The 19156-nt window shown below is 39.8% G+C and overlaps 1 protein-coding gene across 3 annotated transcripts in view; it reads right to left on the reverse strand.

The window, feature by feature from the left end:
• FMO5 (flavin containing dimethylaniline monoxygenase 5) overlaps nt 1-19156 on the reverse strand; it is a 72754-nt gene that overhangs the window by 6662 nt on the left and 46936 nt on the right. For 2 of the 3 annotated variants that reach the window (XM_072644595.1, XM_072644596.1), the window contains exons 2-7: nt 15324-15496; nt 7895-8083; nt 5835-5997; nt 4722-4864; nt 1436-1635; nt 59-411 (exon numbers count right to left, since the gene is read on the reverse strand). In XM_072644595.1, coding sequence (XP_072500696.1) covers nt 59-411; nt 1436-1635; nt 4722-4864; nt 5835-5997; nt 7895-8083; nt 15324-15458 — 1183 coding nt within the window. In that variant the 5' untranslated portion in view covers nt 15459-15496. Of the gene's footprint in view, nt 1-58; nt 412-1435; nt 1636-4721; nt 4865-5834; nt 5998-7894; nt 8084-15323; nt 15497-15785; nt 15878-19156 lie in introns of those variants that run through there. The other variant, XM_072644594.1, reaches the window with a different exon arrangement.

The following is a 19156-nucleotide window of genomic DNA, read 5'->3' on the forward strand; positions in this document are numbered from 1 at the left end:
ATTGTACCTGAAAAATCCATATAATAAGATTCCTTCCCACAAGCCTGTTATCACTTACCCTTAAATACCTGTGTGGCCCAGCGGCCCTGGAGTTCCGAAATGGGCATGATGGCTCCGAGGGGCTGGATCAGGCCAATAATAGCTAGTGTTGGTTTCTCTAGGTTGGGAGGGAATACATTCTTGTACAGGGAAATCTTATTCTTGACCACTCTGACAGAGTCTTCAAGGAAGGGGAAGTCAAAGCTATAGCCCGTGGCAAAGATAACAGCATCAATATTATCCTCTCTTGTGCCATCTTCAAAGATGGCGGCTGTTTCTGTGAATTCCTTTACATTTCCCTTGATTATCACTCGGCCAGAAATAATTCTGTTGGGCAAGTCATCGTTGACTGTTGGGTGCTGGCTCAGAGCTCTGTGTGGATGTAACAAGAGGACAGAAGGAAGATAAAGGAAAAAGAAAAACATGAAAGAGAAACATTATTTAATACCAAGTAGATGAGATTTTGCTTGAATTGAGGGGGTTTCACTAACATTCTAGTGCATCTCAAGGGACATGGAAATAGTGTGTGCTATTCTGTCATCTGTCCAGTAAGAATATACCAGAATGACATAAATTAGAGCTTCTTGGTAGAAAATATGAGGTTACTGAAGCCCCTACATGGTCTAGAACCTGAATACAAAGCGGGGAAAGTAAGAGGAAGACTTGAAATGAAACAGTCTTACTTAAGAGACACAATAGAACTAACCTGGGTTTGAATATCACCTCAGACACTTACCAGCTATAGGGCAAATCACTTAATCTTTTAATTTTCTTATCTATAAATGGGGATAATAATACTTGCATTATCATTCTATTAAACAGGGTCAATGTGAGGAAAGTAATTTGCAAAATTTAAAACATTATATAAGGGTAAGTGGTTATTATCGGAGATTGTTTATGGGATCTGCCTAGAAGGCAGACTGATATTATTCAACTCAGATGCAAAAAAAATCAACTGTACAACGTGCAGTGTTGGGAGGATATGACTAGAAAACAATTTGCTGTGGAAAAATCCTGGAGGTTTTCATCGACTGTAGTATTATGAGTTAATTGAGCTACCAAAACACACGCATGCACACACACACACACACACATACACATACATACTCACACACCTCATGTGATTGATTTTGAGCTGCATGAACTGAAATAAAGTGTCCAGAAATAAGGAGGTGATAGACCCACTGGACTCTGCACTCCAACACCTGGGGTACTGTATTATACCTCAGTGGAAGAGGTCATTGAGAAGCTGGTCCCTGTTTACTCATCACCTTCCTGGTCCACTGTTTACTTATTAACTGGGCAGCACAGATGGTCTGATCATTCTACTTCTGGGAATGCCTCTTGATTCCATCTACTCAGCTCCTACCTCCTGTTTAACAGGCTAGGAGCATACCTGTGCATAGGCTTCAGGCCATACATTTCATGGTCAAACCTTGCATTCATCTTCTTTTCCATATATGAACTCTTTGAAGATAGGCTGAAGAACTGTGCAATAAAGTTCAAAAATCGGCGATTGAAGATAGCATCAAAAGGATATCCATTATCTCCCACACGATTGAGTATCCATGCACCTCTCCTAGTGCTGAGGAAGACCTGGGGAGACGAAAACATCAGTTCTATCAAGTCCCTGCTCAAAGGCATTCAATGACTCCCAACTGCCTACTGGATAAAATCCAGACTACCTTTCATTTGATAATCAAGACACTCCAGCAGTCTACCTCCAACCTATCCATCAATCCTAATTTTTATTTACTTATCTTTCCAAACTTCCCAATTCAGCCACAGTGTTCAACTCACTGTTCTCCCATCACAAACTCTACCTCCTTGATTTTACTCATCCTATCTCCCCTGCTTAGAATCTTCTCCTTACCAATCTCTGCCTATGCAAACCCTAGTACGATCCAGCTCAACATGGAGGAGAGCCTGCTGATGTCTTCCCAGATCACTATAGGCTATAGGGATTTCTCTTTCTCAATAACTCCCAAAACATTTATTTTGTTTAAATCATTTGTCTGGGAATTGATTATGCATTTCATTATAATATCTCTTATAGTGCTGTTTTGAATGATTATCTTTTGTACAAATGTATTTATATTTTATTTTCCCAACTAGACTGAAGGTCTTTGAGAGCAGTGTCTTAGACTTCTTTGTGTCCTCTACAGAGCCTAGCACAGTAGCTCGCACAAAGCAGATGTCAAGAAATACTTGTTGATTGATTGTCTGATGGAAAAATCAAATTTCTAGTAGGACCTCAGGAAACTAGTTAGGTTGTGTGTGCCCACTATTATTCTGCCTCTGTTATCTCTGTCCCTGTCTGTCTCTGTCTCTCCATTTTTCTTACTACTACCCTAATTCAGTCCTTGTTACCTTCCGCTGGTCTCCCTCCCTCTCTCCTCTCTCCAATCCCTCCTTCATTACAGATGCCAAAATAACCTTACTAACACTCAGCTCTGAACATTGACTCCCATCTTAAAAAACCTTCAGTGGCTCCCTATTGCCTTTCATATAAAATAAAACTCCTCAGCCTGGTCCTCTATAACATGGCCCCACTCTGCTCTAATCTCCCCCTCCTTCCATTCTTGTACTGTACATTCCAGACAAACTGGATGACTGGCTATTCTCTAAACTGTTTTTGCCTACTTTTGTGCACTCATACATGTCCTCATTCCTGGAATGCCCTCCCTCCCTTCCTTCTTCCCTGCCTATTGAAATTCATTTCCTTCCCAACTTGGCTCCTACATTGTGTTCTCCATAAAGCTTTTTGTGATCCGTATTCCCTCTTTGAATGTTTTCTCTCCCTGCTCAAATTTTTCTAGAGTGGATCTCTCTTTTGCTCATATCACAAGCTACCTTCTCTACCTTCTTTTCTCTCCAGTCCGTTGCCCTTTTAACTTATCCTAATCTTGTTCTGCTAATATCCAGCATTCGACTACTCCAACCCATCCACTTTGCTCTTAGTCACATGCTGCTGAAAGAAGCTAGAGAAAACCATGAAATCATGTTGACTGAGCCCATTATGTATCTTCTACACCATCTCATTTGGAGCATGGCAATCCTTTTAGAACTCCTTCATCAACTCCCTATTCCACCCACCACAGTGGCCCTCCTTCAACTTCTCATTGCCTCCCCTTCCCTCATCCAAGACCTTAGAACTTTGTCTCATATTTTGCTGAACAAAGTCAAAGCTATTTGCCAAGAACTCCCTCTTCTCTCATCCTCCTCATGTCCCATCACTCAGATGCTTCCCATCACTATGTTCTCTTTCACTCCTGCCTCACATGAAGAGGAAGCCTTTCTCCTTGTCAAGAAGGATCTCTATGTGCACAAGTGATCCCATGTCTTCCAACAGTTTGCTTCCTCCATCATTTCATCTCTCTCCCTTCTCTTCAAAGTTTCTTTGTCTGCTAGCTGCTTTCCCGCTGCTCCCAAATATGCCTTTGCCTCTCTTACCCTCAAAAAACCTTTCCCCATTTTGTGACTAAACTCCTCAAGGTGATCTATCATAGAAACCTCCACCTCCATTCTTCTCACCCTCTTCTTACCCCTCAGCAGTCTATCTTCTGACCTCATTATTCAACTGAAACCACTCTTTCCAAAGTTACCAAAGATCTCTTAATTTCGAGATCAAATGACCTTCTCTTAATCCTCATCGTTGTTGACCTCTTCTGTAGCCTTTGCCTTTCAGAGACCTGCTTCTCCTTGCTACCTTCTGTGGTCAAGGACACTGGCCTCCTTGTTGTTCCTCACATAAAACACTCCATCTCCTGACACCATGTATTTTCACTGGTTGTCCACCCAGCCTGAAATCTCCTCCTTCCTCAGATCTTCACCTCCTGGCTTCCTCCAGTATAAAATTCCTCCTTCAGTGCAAAATTCCACCTTCTACAGAAACTCTTTTCTGGCCCTTTTTCATGCTAGTACCTTGGGTCATCTCCAATTTATTCTGAATGTTTTGTATGTACGTAGTTTGCAAGTCATTTCCCTCATTGAAATATGGACTTCTTGTATTCCTCCACCCCCACCCCTGGGCTTAGCATAATGCCTGACACATGGTAGGTGATTAATAAATGATTGACTTAACTTTTCATTTCAGTCTACCATTTTAAAAAATCTACATTAGTAGACTTTACTTCAATACAACCCAATACATGAAAATCTGGATTTAGAAAACATAGGAATTAGGAAATTATTATTACTTTTTAAAAAAAGATTTTTTTAAATAAAAGCATTATGCCACCAGATTAAAAAAAAAAAGCTTTTTCCTGTGTATAAAGTATGATTTTATGATGGAAAGTCAATATCTAGAATGAATGTTCATTTTTCATATTTCTTATTACTTATCTACAGTATTCATACTGCTATATGCCCTCCTTATGAGGCCTGAAGAACTATGAAGCTGTAATAATATTTTTTCCCTGCTTTTGAAATATTTTGACAATATGGTTAAATATTCTTTAGTCACTGCCTGGTATTTAAAAACACTGATTTGCATAGTTTTTCAGGATCTCCTCTGCTATAAAAGTAAGGTATTATCACTGACTTGATGTCAACCGGATTCCACATATTGTATCCATTCACAGGTGACTATGCTTGACAGCTGCCTGATGACACAGGTTTTGCCCTTTTTGTGTGTGATGATGGGTGGGGTCAAATAAAGCAAATGATTCATTGACTCAAACCTGTTTGGCTGTGTGGCTGATCTCCACTGCTAGATCTCCTCCAGAATTCCCAATGCCAATCACAATGACTCGCTTTCCAGTAAATCCCTGTGGGTCTTTGTAGTCCCGGCTGTGGAAGTATTGACCTCTGAATTTCTCTATCCCTGTGAACCAAAGGCAGAGTGATTCCATGGAGGGGGGCAGAGACCATCCAAGGCTTATTTGATATTATTACTCTTGTATGTAAGAACATTGGCCAGTGATACATTATCCTCTTTCTTCCCATCTATAACACAGCTACTCTATAGAACTTTTTGCACATTCCTTCTAGCTCTACTTTCCATTAGCCTCAGCCCAGAGCTCCATAGTTTCCACATCACAAATAGGTTACTTAAACTATCATTCGTCTTCTGTGGGAAACTTTCTTCCCTCATCTCTTTTCACTTTACTCCTTATATCCCTTTTGCCTTTTTTGAAGTCCTTTCTCTGCAGATCTTCAGAAACCTCTTACCTGAGGCCAATGAGGGATCACTCAATATTTTCTTCTGGCATAGAAGCTTTTTTTCTTCATAGCTGACAAATACTAAATTTCTCTACATTCCTACAAACATACATCTGTGGCCACATGTGTTCATAAAGATTTAAAGTTGAGCTGGATTTCAAGTAAGAAGACCTGGGTTCAAATCCCTTGCTCTGCCACCTACTACTTATTTGACCTTGGGCATCTTATGGGACCCAGTGATCTCTATGATTCCTTCTAGTTCTAAATCTGTGATCCTATGATATTTCATAGCCCCAATATCTCAGTGGGAAAGGCAATTCTATAACATCTTCTCACTACTTTTTGTTCCTCAAGAATGTTAAGGTAATAGTGAGATAATATAGGTCAATTTCTGATCTTCCTTGCTCTTGATAGTGAAAGCCTTGACAAAGGCAAGGGGATAGTCATCTCACTAAGGTCAAATATAGAAAATCAGGGTAAACTGCAGCTTCCTTGCCTTAATTCTATTTCTACTCATTGGCACAGGAAATATTGCTTGGTAGAATTTGGCCACAATCTTTTCAGGTCTGTACCTAAAAGGGTCAGGTAATTTACATAGAAAGCTCAAAGTCCTTTCTTCATAGATGACTTACCAGGGAAGCACTCCAGGGGCATATGAGCATTGGTGTGATGGCCAGTGCAAACCATGACTCCATCAAAGACCTTCACTTCCTGCTTCCCATTAGATTCAGTGACTATGTCCCACTGGCCTGAAGTGGGAAAATCAGGTCGCTTCTTCACACTGCACACAGTAGTCTGGAAAGAAATGGGATATAAACTAGTAGTTAGACTTCCACCCTGAAAAAGGATGAATATCCAATCACAGTGTTAAATTCCTTATTGCAGAGAGCAAAGGCATCCCCAGTACAATGGGGAGCCTTGAACAGACAGCATCATAGGCCAAGAGTTAGAATCTCATGCCTTATTCTGATGAATGTTTTTCTTCTCTAAGGTCAAAATGAGACAATTTCCATAAAGGAAGCTGTGTAAATTCTGATAGCACTAATCCGCTAGGTTGAATTTCTAGGAAGAGCAGACTAGTGTTGCTCCTTGTTCTTTCTTTTCTCACTTAATTTTTAAATTATTTTTTATTTTAAAACAATTTATGAATTACTTTTCCAGATATACCCAACCTGCACTTATCCAGTGAATTTTTCCTTGTTAAAAAGGTAAAGCTAAGAAAATGAGGAGATCATATTTGGAGCCTTCATGATTCCAAGTCAATCAAATCTACCTACTACAATTAGTTTAGCCATTCCCCAATTGATAGGGATCCACTTTGTTTCTAGTTTTTTGTTCTCATAAAAACTGCTACCATGAAGATTTTGGCACACATAGGACTTTTCTTTCTTTGACCTCCATGTGGAACATGTTTATGAACAATTTCATCACTTTTCTGTATAATTCCAAGTTGTTTTACAGAATGGTTGGGTCAATTCAAAGTTTTTAATGACAATGCATCGATGTTCCTGACCTCCTTCAATCCCTCTAAATGAACTATTTCTATTTTTCGTTATTTTTGCCAAATTTCTAATTGTGAGGTAAAACCTAATATTTATCTTATTATTAGGACTCTGGAGCATATTTTTACCAAGTTGTTGAAAGTTAGCAATTTTTCTTTTGAAAACTACTCATATTGTTTGGCCATTTATCTATTGGGCAATAGCTCTTGGTCTTATATATTTGTATTAATTCCTTACATATTTTTGATATTAGAATTTTATCAAAGATGACTGATCTAAAAATTCTCCTCCAAATTAGTTTTCTTTTCTATCTCAGCTATATGAATTTTATTTGTGTAAAAGCTTTTAAAATTTTATGTAGTGGAAACTGTCTATTTTCTCTTTTAGGATCACATCTCTCTCTTGTTTGTTTATGAATTCTCTATTTTATCATAGTTGGGAAGGATATATTCTTCTATTCTCTATTTTAAATGAAATATTCTTTTATATTTAGGTCTTGTACTCAATAATATAGGATGCTGATCTGAACTTTTTTTTTTAATGAACTACTTTCCAGTTTTCCTAGTTAAATAATGGGTAGTTTATGCTATTGAATTTATTGAACCCTGGGCTACTGAATTAATCTGTTTTGTATTATTTCTACCTCATTTAATCTATTTAATTTAATTTATTTAATCTAGTGATCTACTTTTCTGTTTTTAAACTAAGTAATGTTGATAATTACTACTTCATAATATTGTTTAAGGTCTAGAAGTCCCCATTTATTCATATTTTTTTCATTTTTCCCACTGAGATTTTAGAACTTTTGTTCTTCTAAATCACTGCCATAGCACTACATTCATAAATTATTTTTATCACATTGGCATAGTCCCTACTACGAACAAAAAAGATTCCTCTAATTATTCGTCTTTTTTTTCTGTAAAAAATGTTATGTAATTTACATACAAAACTTGACAATATCTTCATGGATTCTCTGGTATTTTATGCTTTTTTAAAAATTTACTTGACTATTCTCCCACTGCTGGAGAGAAGACATTTGCCCACACTCTATAGTCTTCCTGCCAGTGTCAAGGATAAATACAGGAAGAATATTCTGGCAAGAGGACTAGAAGAATGTCTTTGGCAGTCATATTTATCCCATGCAAATACCTGAAAATATTATATTACTTCTAATCACAAGTACCTCCTACCTTGAAACGAATATACTTTAAGAGATCAAAATCTCTGGCATACATCCTGTAGTACTCCATGATTTGAGAGTTGTGCATGAAGTTAGGAAAGTGTTCAGGGATGAGATAGTCACTAAAACACATCATTTCCTTGGAGGTGTTGATGATCACCGATTTGTAAATACTGGCTCTTCCTTCTTCTGGATTCTCCTGCAGTAAAGATTAAATACACAAAATCTTTAGCATTTATTTCATGGAGGAAATTTTCCTCTGCAGTTAGTAGGGATGCCATCTTTCCTAGACAGTCAATGACACCGGGGAACAAGTAAAAGGTCAGAAAGATCAGACATTGGGATCCATGGCTGTGTGCCGGTAGCTAAGTGTCCTATTTGTTCCTCAGTTTCATCAGCTATTATTTAAATTTTAGCCAAAAGGAGGAAAGGGTAGTAAGAAGAAAGGAATGATTCTCTCCATCCTATAGAGTTTTATAAAGATGCCTACAAACAAAATTGAACTTCTTGAGAAACAGATGTTATATCAGTATCAAAATGACTGATGACTGATGTTCTGCAATTTTCTGATTGGTCATAGTAAGAAGAATAAGGAAAAGTGATCAGTTGGTAATGTTGCCATTACCAGGTATAGGCTAATGTGGTTTGACAGGATAAAAGTACTGTGCATGGGTGACCTTGGGAAAAAGTGAAATAAGGTTTTTCTCTGGTCTTCAGGATCTTCTTTATACTTTTTTCCCCACAGTGACTTCCTGTCACTTATCAACAAGCATTTATTAAGCACTTACTATATGCCATGTACTCTGCTTTCTACTGGGGATACAATGACAAAAATAGAAATATCCCCTGCCTTCAAGGAACTTACATCGTATAGCGGTATAGCATATGAATCTATGAGCATATACACAATAGACATGGTAGTTTGGGAAGGAACACTACAGGCTCTCCACATCTGAAATCACTCAACCCTTCTAGCCCCAACTTACACTGCCTTTTGTGAATTACACACTTCAGTCAAACTTAGCTATTCTATACCCTGAAGATGTCCTATGCTTTCCTGACTCATGCCTTTGCTCACACTTCCCTTTGTATGGAATGTCTTCCTTGCCTTTCTGTAACTACTGAATTCCTTCCCATCTTTTAAAAGCTAGTATAAATATCACCTTGATTATGAAACTTAACAATGAAGATCTTTCAATAAGAAGTATCTCCCCTACAAAAATCTCACATAGCAGTTTGTTATATAATTCTCCAATGCATTTGTCTATTATTGTCCATTATAGTTTTCTATCTTCTGATGCCTTGTTGTAGCATGGGAGGCAATTCTGGGTTCTTAAAGTCTATGCCAGCTGAACATGAGCTCTGATAGGTCTTACTAAGCTAGAAAAATTTTCTGAATTTGTGTCTGGAAATGGATTGTCTGTCTGTCTGTCATCAGGGGGCCATCCTAGCTAGGTTCGAGGAGGCTCATCATCAATTTGTCTATAAGATGATGTTTTGGTCACATGAACTCACAAAAATCAGTTTGGTCTGTGTCACAGAATCTCAAGAGAATTTCAGAAGAATTCAGAATTTATCTAGTTTAATTCAGACCTAAATAGAGCCCAGAGACCTGAGCAGGCATATCGACTGATAGAGGCAGATAGGGGCAAAAGTCTGAGCCACAGACAACTCCTGGAAGATGGAGCCATGAGAAGTGTTCTAGCTGAAATGAAAACCTAAGGACTTGAGCTATCTGTGGAATGTTTCCACTCCTCTAGGTGGTAGATCTCATCACTTTTCCTATGGAGATAAAAGTTCTCTTTGCTATTTTGTGATTTGATGATGTAAGGTTCTTGATCTATTCATAAAAGATATAGTGGATAGAGGCTTGAGTGATATTTACATAACTAGTATTACCCCAAATACTACATAACAGAACTTGAAGATTCTATAATCATATGGGGCCCAGGCTACATACTTAAATAGGAGTGTCTTCTAAAAAATACAGTTGATAGAGCACCATTCCTGGAGTCAGAAGGGCCTGAATTCAAATCCAGCCTCAGACACTGTTTAGTCATGTAACCCTGGGCAAATAACTTAACCCTGATTGCCCCTAATACATACGTACATGCATACACACACATACATACACAGACACACATGTCTATGTATGTATACACATATGTGTATACACACACACATCTTATTGACAGTCATCCAGCTTTGATTTGAAGGCCTCCAAAGAAGAAGGACCTATTATGTTCCAAAGTAGAATATTACAGTTTTAGAAAAATGTAAGCATTAGGAAGTTTTTCCATAAATTGAGTCTAAACCTGTGCCTTTATGATTTCTACACCTTGCTCCCAGTTCTGTCTTTTGGGGCCAATTACAACAAATGGAATCCCTCTTCCACAGAATAATATGCTTAGACTTTAGCATCAGGGTCCTGGCTGTGTGATATGAAGAAACATGAATGGTGTGGAGTGAAACAAGGAAAAAGTGACTGAATGACAGTAATATACACAGAGAAGGTCTGTGCTGGTGGTAATTCTGAGTGCACTGAGGGATCAGTTCTCAAGATATACAAAAGAGGGGATGATAGCAAAGATGAGGAAAGAACTCTCATTCTTTATTATTTTTAAAAAGATGATAAAAATATGAGTTCCTACTGACTCACACATTCCTATTTTATCATTCATATAACATTTTTATGAGAATAATCTATACATAAATCTAGGGCATCATCCAAACACATGTAAGAATCATACACGTTTCCTTGAAAGATAAAACAACTCTGACTTTGTTCAATGAACCTCTGATTATTAAGTGATGCATAAAGTAGGAACATGTCGTCACTAAAGGTGTTTGCCATTGACAAGGAGAAAATTCAACAGAAATACAAGTTGAAGAGGAATTGATTCCCTGTAGAAGGGGAGGTCCTCCAATCCTATCCTTTGTGGATGATATAACTAAATCCTGAGCATTTCAGAGCACCATGGATAAGATCCACCGGGATTCACCTAGGTAACTAGGTAGTACCGTGATTATGGGGCTGGAATTGTAGTGAGGAAGACCTGAGTTCAAATCTGCCCCCAGACACTTAGAGTAAATCACTTCACCTCAATCTGGCTCAGTTTCTTAATTTGTAATGCAAGGGTAACAGCATCCAACTCCCAGAGTTGTCATGAGGATGAAATGAGATAAGATTTATAAAGTGCTTTGAAAACTCTAAAGCACTATACAAATGCTAGTTACTATTACTGTAAATAGTGGTCAAAAGAATTGGACTTAACTCTCCACATGGGAGAAAGCAAGTGGATAAAGACTGAATGTTGTCCACACTCTGATATACAGCTGGATGGACAGCCCACAGAGCTAGTGACTCAGTATACATATCTTAGATAGGTACTGCAAAAGCATAATGAGCTGGGCTCAGAATTGACCAGGCAGAGAGAAGTAGGATAAATTGCCTTTGGTAAAGGACATAATTTTTTTTAAAAAATGACTTCAAGTTACTCCCTTTAAACACCAACATTTTGTCTGGCTGAGAGTCATAGAAAACTAGAGATACCAAGGATCTGAGGTGGACGACTTGTCAAAAGGCAATGGAGATTTGCACAGTGGAGATGAGCAGGCAGCCACATGTTGCAGAGGGATAATTATGAAGCTGTATAAAGTTTATCAACAGAGAAATGTATGATTGGAAAAAATGGGCCAAGTAATTGATGTAATGAGAGTGAGGAATAACATACAGAGAGAATTCATGTTTCCATTGGTAAACATGCAGTGCCAAGATAATGTAGAAGGCCTCTGGCATATTGATGAATGTATGGGAGGACTTGGATGAGATTGGTATGAGATGTGTGATATGGATCAGTTGTAATCTGTGTTAGAGAGAATGATGACATTGATGAGTTCAGAGAGCCGTTGGAGTAATTGACATTCATATCATTCCCTAAGGTTTGAAGGCACTTACTCCACAACTCTGCAAGGCAGGTAGTGAAATTACTATACCCACATTTTACAGATGAGGAAACTGGGAGCTTCTGAGAGACTGTGATTTATCTATGGGCATACAGGTGGAAAGTATCTAGGAAAGGAATCAAAACCAGGTTTCCAGATTATCACTCTTTCTTATTTCTTGTCTTGTCCTATCTATTTATTTGCTTATTCATTCGCTTGTTTATTTTACTGTGTATTTCTCTACTAACAGATGATAATTCAAAATCAAATCACTGTAGAATTGAACACAGTATGGTTCAACTAGGACAGAGTACTCTCAGTTCCCTTATTTTGAGTACAATGTCTCTCAATGCCAGCCTAAGACTGAACTCATTTTTTTTTAGCTGCTAAGTCACATCAGTGACTCTGATTGATCATAAGATTCACTACACCCTCACTCCTCCCCATTGTTTTGACATAAACTTCTGCCTAGCCATGGATTCCTACTTTTATTTGTGAAGCTGATTTTTTTGACTCCCATGGTAGGATTGTAAATTTGTTTCCTCTAAACATCATATTATATGACTTATCCCAACAATCTAATTTTTCTGTACCTGACTTTATCATCCAAAATGTTAGTTTTATTTCTGCTTTAAACTGACTAAAATTTGATAATCATGACATCTAGACTATCTCTGCTTCTAATAACAATTTTCAACTGCACAGGGTCAAGGGAAGCTTCCTGGGACTCTACTTTAGAAACTTTGCTCCAAGAGGAGATCAACCCACTAATGACTATGCCTTTGGTCCAGGCATTCAGAGAGTTCTCAATCTATCCAACCGTACTATCATTTAACCCGCATCTTTCCATTGTGCCCATAAAGACAGTACAAAAGATTCTACAATTGTAAGCCCTGAGCTTATACAGCATCCACACCTTCATAAAACACTAAACATAGGTCTTAAATTACTGCTGTTACCAACACAAGTTTTGAAAAGCTTTTGCCTTTCCCTAGTCCCAGATGAGAGCACCATGCTGGGATTGCCTGCTCATCTTGTTTCCTCCCCTAGTTCCCTTTTTTTCTTTACCTACCTACCCTCAAAGCATTCTCTCCCTTATCAATCCTCCAAGCTTGTTTGTTTCTATTAGTTGTTAATAGAAACGACTCTCTGATTCCCCAGTAGGAAACACTAAGGTATTCTATTCATAGGAGGTATTTATAGGAAGTTGTAGCCAACTAGAAGGCTGGGACAGCAGTGTGCTCTTGCTGTTTTTCTCCAAGGAATCCATGCAAGTGAAGAAGGGGAAACCAAAAGGTGTAACCTGTGCATATATGTGTGCTGGGGAGATAGGCAGGGTGAACAGAGGAAGGAAGCTAGGTATTTACCTGGTCAGGGGAAACACTTTTTACCTGAAGTTATTATCCAGGTGAAAAAGTTATGGCATCGAGGAAGCTAGATGGCTGTGTGTACAGAGTATAGGACCTAGAGTTGGGAAGACTTGAGTTCAAATCTTGCTTCAGATACTAGTGCTGTGACCCCACACAAGTCCCTTAGGTTTTCTCAGCCTCAGTTTCCTCATCTGTAAAGGGGATAATCATAGCACCAATCTCAAAGGGTTGCTATGAAGATCAAATGAGTTAACATATATAAAGTTTTTTGCAAACCAGAAAGGGTTAGATTTCTTCTTTCTCCTTCCTCCTCCTCCTCCTCTTTCTTCTTTTCTTCTCTTCCTACTTCTACTTGGTTGGTTGGTTATTGTCTTTCAGTTCTTGCAGAAGACCAAAAGGATATCACTGTGTTGGAGTCAAGGTACAGTGAGTCTGACTGTGTCTGACCAGACTAATGCGAGCTCGGAAGGCTCTACCACAGGGCAGGCACAAATAATACTTCTCCTTATAGCTCAGTGCTACAGAGGAACTATATAGGGCTGGAAAGCTGAATTTAGATGATGCAGAAGGACCTAGCTGCTGAAAACTGGGTCTGTCAAGTGGATAAATCAGGTATATTCCAGAAAGAGCTAGAAGATCACTAGTAAATGGTCTTCTATCATTTCTGACCTGGCTACCTTCCTGGACTTCATGACCTCCAGAAACTTGTCATTCTGAAAGATGAAATAAACTCTGAAACTCACATGTCCTCAACTCCCCTTTACCCCTGGAGCCCCTCCCTCTCTCTGATTGGAGAGAGCTCCTCCCTGATGCTCCCCCCGTTTCCTAGGGCCACTATCAGACCCAAGAGGACTAGTCATGATCCAATATGGATGAAACAGCTACTGTCTTGTAAACTGGTACAAAATATCACCTGTGATCTACTAAGAGTCCAAGACATTTCATTAATCTTTTTTGCTCCTAAATGGTGTTTAACACTGATGCCTGCCAAGTACTTGTATTATTGTTTGTGGGTAAGATGTCATTGAGTCAGAGGGCTGAAGCAGAAAAGGGGTTACTGCTACTGGGTTTAGCAATGCCTTATCTCTGTTGTTGCTATTTGGACCTGTCTGAACCTAGATGATCCCATGGACTTTGTCCATGTACTTTTCTTGGCAAAGATACTGCAGTGGTTTGCTATTTCCTTCTCAAGTGTGTCCCCATTTTATGGATGACGAACTGAAGTAAATAGGGGTTAAATGACTTGCCCAGGGTCACAGAGCTAGAAATGTCTGGAGGCTGGATTTGAACTCAGATCTTCTTGATTTCAGGCCTGGTGTTCTCTCTACTATACCATCTAGATGCTTTACTGGTGAACCCTTCAGCCAGAACCATAATGTCATTTTATACCTAGGCATAGGGACCCTATTTGTGGACAGGAAGTCAAGAAAGTAAAAGGAGGCAGGATTGGTAAAATCAGTATAGGAAAGTGGAAAAGAACTGTTAAGAGGATGAAGGTCCTAATAAGAGGAGAATGGAAAAGAAAAACAGAGACCTCCAATCAGAGGCCTCAATGTGAATGAATACATGTGTGGTCTGTTTCACCTCCAGGCAGATTATCAGAAGGAATGAATAATCACCACTGACTTTCTTTTCTCCTAGGGTGGGAAATTTTCATGGAGGCAGGGGATTTGCCACAATTTTAGTATGCTTTTATAACAATATATCACCTCTGAACACCTTTCAGCCTGAAACCTCAAGCTTTACAACTGTGCTATTAATTATTTCACCTGGGAAAACTGAAGTAGGAGCCTTAGAGACATGGTACAGCTCCTCCAGCAGCCTAATCACTGCCACTGTCTCTTATGCATTGGATGGGAGTATTGACCTTGCTGTGGTCAGCTGAGTCTGATGGGGTCCGCACTCATCAAAGGGAGTTGAAATGTTTTGGAAGAACCTCTCTGAAGGGATCTTCCCTGACAATCCACCTGAGTTAGTGGCTGAGAATTAGGTAATTACTTTGGGCAGAGGATTCTTTAAGAGAGCTATTGCAGGTAGCTGGAGTAGCAGCCACCACTGCATTATCATAGTAACTGTGTCCCGATAAAGGAAACTTTTCAAGGATTAAGGACATGGGCAGTTTACCTGAAACCTCCAGAGTCCTCCAATGTCATTGGTCCTCTCAAAGCAGACTGGTTCTAGACCTTCATCGAGGCAACATTTGATAGAGCTGAGCCCACTCACACCTGCTCCAATCACTGCAATTCTCTTCTTGGTCATTTTCTCTGGAGAGATGCTCTGAAGGAAGGCAATTCCACCTGTCAGGGAGAACAGGAGAGGAGTCACTAACCCCATTAGAGAACCAAAGGATGCTGGAGTTGCAGTGGGTCTCACTGTTGTAAATCAACAACATCTTAGCGTGGGAGAAAAATCTATCTAGAACACTCTCTACTTATCCCCTTTGCAAATTCCCTTTTATTTAACCGTTTTATTTAACCGTTATCAGACACTGAGGAGGGCAGCAGATTTGAGAGGCCCTCTTTAGTCTATGGCAGATGAAAGAAGCTGGACTGTGGGGACATGGGGCCAGAAAGCCTCTGAACTCACCTCCTTTCAAGATCTGGCCTCTTCTGGTCTCTAGGCTGAGCTCTTGTCCTCTGGTACTCACTGGTGGTGAAAAGGAAGGACATAGCCCCACTGCCAATGCCAAAAAAAAGGTTGGGGTGGAGCTGCTCTGCCCCACCTACCTATTGATGCCTCCCACTTCTTCAGTCCAGGGGAGAAAATGATTGCTTCCAGAAAGGAAAAAAATCCCAAACGGTAAAAAAATGTGTTTTTGGTTTGGTATAAGGAACTCTAGTGAGTAAACTGCCTCAGTAGCTGCTCTGAAATGCAGAGCCTAGACAGGATGTCCTGAGTGCTGAAAAGTTTGGTGACTTGCCTATGGAATGTAAATGTAAAGGCACAACTTTAACCCAAGTCTTCCTGACTTGGAGGGTGGCTCTCTGTCTCATACCTCATACTGCCAAGTTGGAGAGAGGTAGGAAGCGGAAGACCTTTTCAAGCATAAGGAACAGCATGAACTAAGTCAAACAATGAAGGAAAGTGCTATGTGTTTACAAGGGACACACTGGATCACAGTGAACATGGAAAGGAGGGTGAAGAAAGACTCAAAAGGTTAAGAGTGGCTTGATTATCTGGACTGAATTCATTCAGTAAACAGGCACCAGAGGGCACTGAACTGACTAGATCTGCTTGAAGGACAAATGAGCCTGGCAAAAAGGTGTGAAGGAAGAGTGAGGGGCTAGATCAGGAAGCCTAGTTGGGAGACTGCTACAGTAATTCAGGGAAGTGATGATGAGGGCTGACACTAGGGTGGTAGCAGTGGGTACCACTGCCAAAACAGGGAAGATTCCAGATATATTGCAGATGCTGAATTTTAGAAGAATCCTACCCCAACCTAGCGCCTCTAAATTTGTCAGTGAACACCCAGAAAGGTCCTCTCCCTGGGTGGTCTTAAGCAAAAGTCTGAGAAGTGAAAAAGTCATAAGATTATAGATATGGAGCTTGAAGGGACCTTAGAGACATCTAATAGGACCCCCTTAACTTACAAATGAAGCTCAGAGAGGGTAAGGGAATTGTCCACTGTCACACAGACAGTTAGCAGCAGAATTGTAATTTGAACCCAGGATCTTCGCCTCCAAATTCTGCACAACTTTGACCGGCTCACCCTTCTTCCCTAGCTTTCCCTTTCTGTATCCTTTGCTCTCTCTGCCTCCTGCCCTCTGCTTTCCCTTTTAAGCACCCAGTGTCCTTGTTGTATCCCTTTCTTCCTCTCTTATTGCATCTTCTCTCAAGAAAAAAAAAGTTAAAATTGTTCTTTTTCACACCTTACTGTGGCAAGTTTGATAGTTGCTCTAGAAGTATGTGTATTTTACCCTCCCCCCCTTTTTTTCCTAATTAAAGGAAGAAAAACAGTTACTATTTAAGGAGATTTCAGGTATTAGCGAGTAAACAGGAAAGTGGCAAGGGAGCCTTCTTGGAGCCTTTGAAATTATACTACTTAGGCAATAACCAGTTAGTGAAATCATTTAAGCCTCTTGGCTATTTCTTCATCTGTAAAATGAAGGGGTTGGATTAAATAATGTTTCTCAAACTGCAAAAGTGGTGTGGAAGAATACCAAAACCAGCTGTTTTTTGGGTTGGTAGGGCTTAATGTAGGTGTCCTCCAATCAATACCTAGCTCAGAAATCAATAGAAATGATAAATTTCCATGCTGTGATACACAAGGTTGAAAAGTCAGCTGCTTCTTGGTCTAGAATCAACAAATGAATTTGTCTAAAAACATATGTAAACTAGGTTTACAGCCAAGTCTAGAGCATTTTGCATAACACTCTTCTGTGGAAATCTGGGGTTTCCTATGACACACAATTGTGGAATCACAGAATTTAAGAACTGGAAGAAATTACATCAGTCAATTATCTAGCCTAACCCAAGAAAAGATCCCCTAAAACATACTCAACAAAAGGTCATTCAGTATTTGCTTAGAGAGTTCCAGTGAAGAACATCCCCATATCTTCCCCCACGCAATCCATCCCAGTTTTGTAGATTCCTTGGCTATTCATGCACATGTGCAGAGAGAGAGAGAGAGAGAGAGAGAGAAACAGAGAGACAGAGACAGAGAGACAGAGAGACAGAGAGACACAGACAGAGAGATAGAGACAGAGTGAGAGAGACAGAGACAGACAAAGACAGAGAGACAGACACAGAGAGACAGAGACAGAGAGAGAGGCACACATCTAAATCTGCCTTTTTGAGACTTCTAGCCATTGCTCCTGGTTCTACTCCTTGAGTCTCCTCTTCCTCAAGGTAAAATCTACAGTACCTTCAGTTGATCCCTACAAAGTATGGCCAACCAGTTGATTGTCAGGCTGGCTCAGCAGGTTGCCTATTAAATGATTTGGGTCCTCGTATAACAATGCTAGATTCATAAGAGTATGTGTATGTGTGTTTGTGTTTTGGATAAAGAACTTTGAAGGATTGCAAAACTTTTAAAATACATTATCCCATTTGATTTTTACAACAACTGTGTGACACAGATACTGTGGATATTCATAGACCACAGCACTCAGGCTCAGATCTTTGCCAAAATCACATTGATCTGGGAGTATGAGAGGTGTCACTCAAAACCAGAACTTCCTAATTCCAAGCCTAGTACACTATCTGCTAGGTCATGTTGCACTCGTATTGAGACAATATCCAAAGAGATGCTAAATCTTGTTGTTTCTGCCTTTCACCATGTCTCTTCACTCAGCCACCATCTAAGATCAGGCTTTCATTACCTTTCACCTAAACTATTGTCATAATTTTTTTTTAATTGGGCTCCCTGCCTCAAGCCTCTCCCCACTCCAGTAACTGTCAAAGTGATTTTCCTAAAGCACATGTTTGATCACATCACCTTCAACTCAACAAATGCCAGGGGCTCTCAGTTGCCTCTAGGTTCAATAGAAACTCCTCTGTTTGGCCTTGAAGGAACTTTACACCCTGGCCCCTTTCAGTCTTTACCGTTATCCTTATACACCACTCTTGTCCATGTCCCCATGGTCCGGCCACACAGACCTACTTGCTGTTCCTTACAGAGAATCCTCCATATGCTGTCTCTGTTTCTTAGAACTGCCACCTCATATGTCTGGAATGCTCTCCCTTCTAACTCCTGTCTCCTAGAATCTCTGGCTTCCTCCAAGACTCAGCTCAAAAGGCACTTCTCACAGAAGGCCTTTCCTGGTTCACCCAGGTGCTAACTTCCCTCTAAGTTTACTTTGGACCTACTTCATAAGTATCTTGTATGTATTTATAGTTGTACATGTTGTACCCATTAGAATAGTAAATTCCTTCAGGATAGGGTAGGCAGACCTATTTTCCCTTTTTTCTTTGTAGCCCCAGTGCTTAGAACACTGTGTTGAGTAGTGCCTGACTCT

Source organism: Notamacropus eugenii, chromosome 2, assembly GCF_028372415.1.
Source record: "Notamacropus eugenii isolate mMacEug1 chromosome 2, mMacEug1.pri_v2, whole genome shotgun sequence".
Lineage (NCBI taxonomy): Eukaryota > Metazoa > Chordata > Mammalia > Diprotodontia > Macropodidae > Notamacropus > Notamacropus eugenii.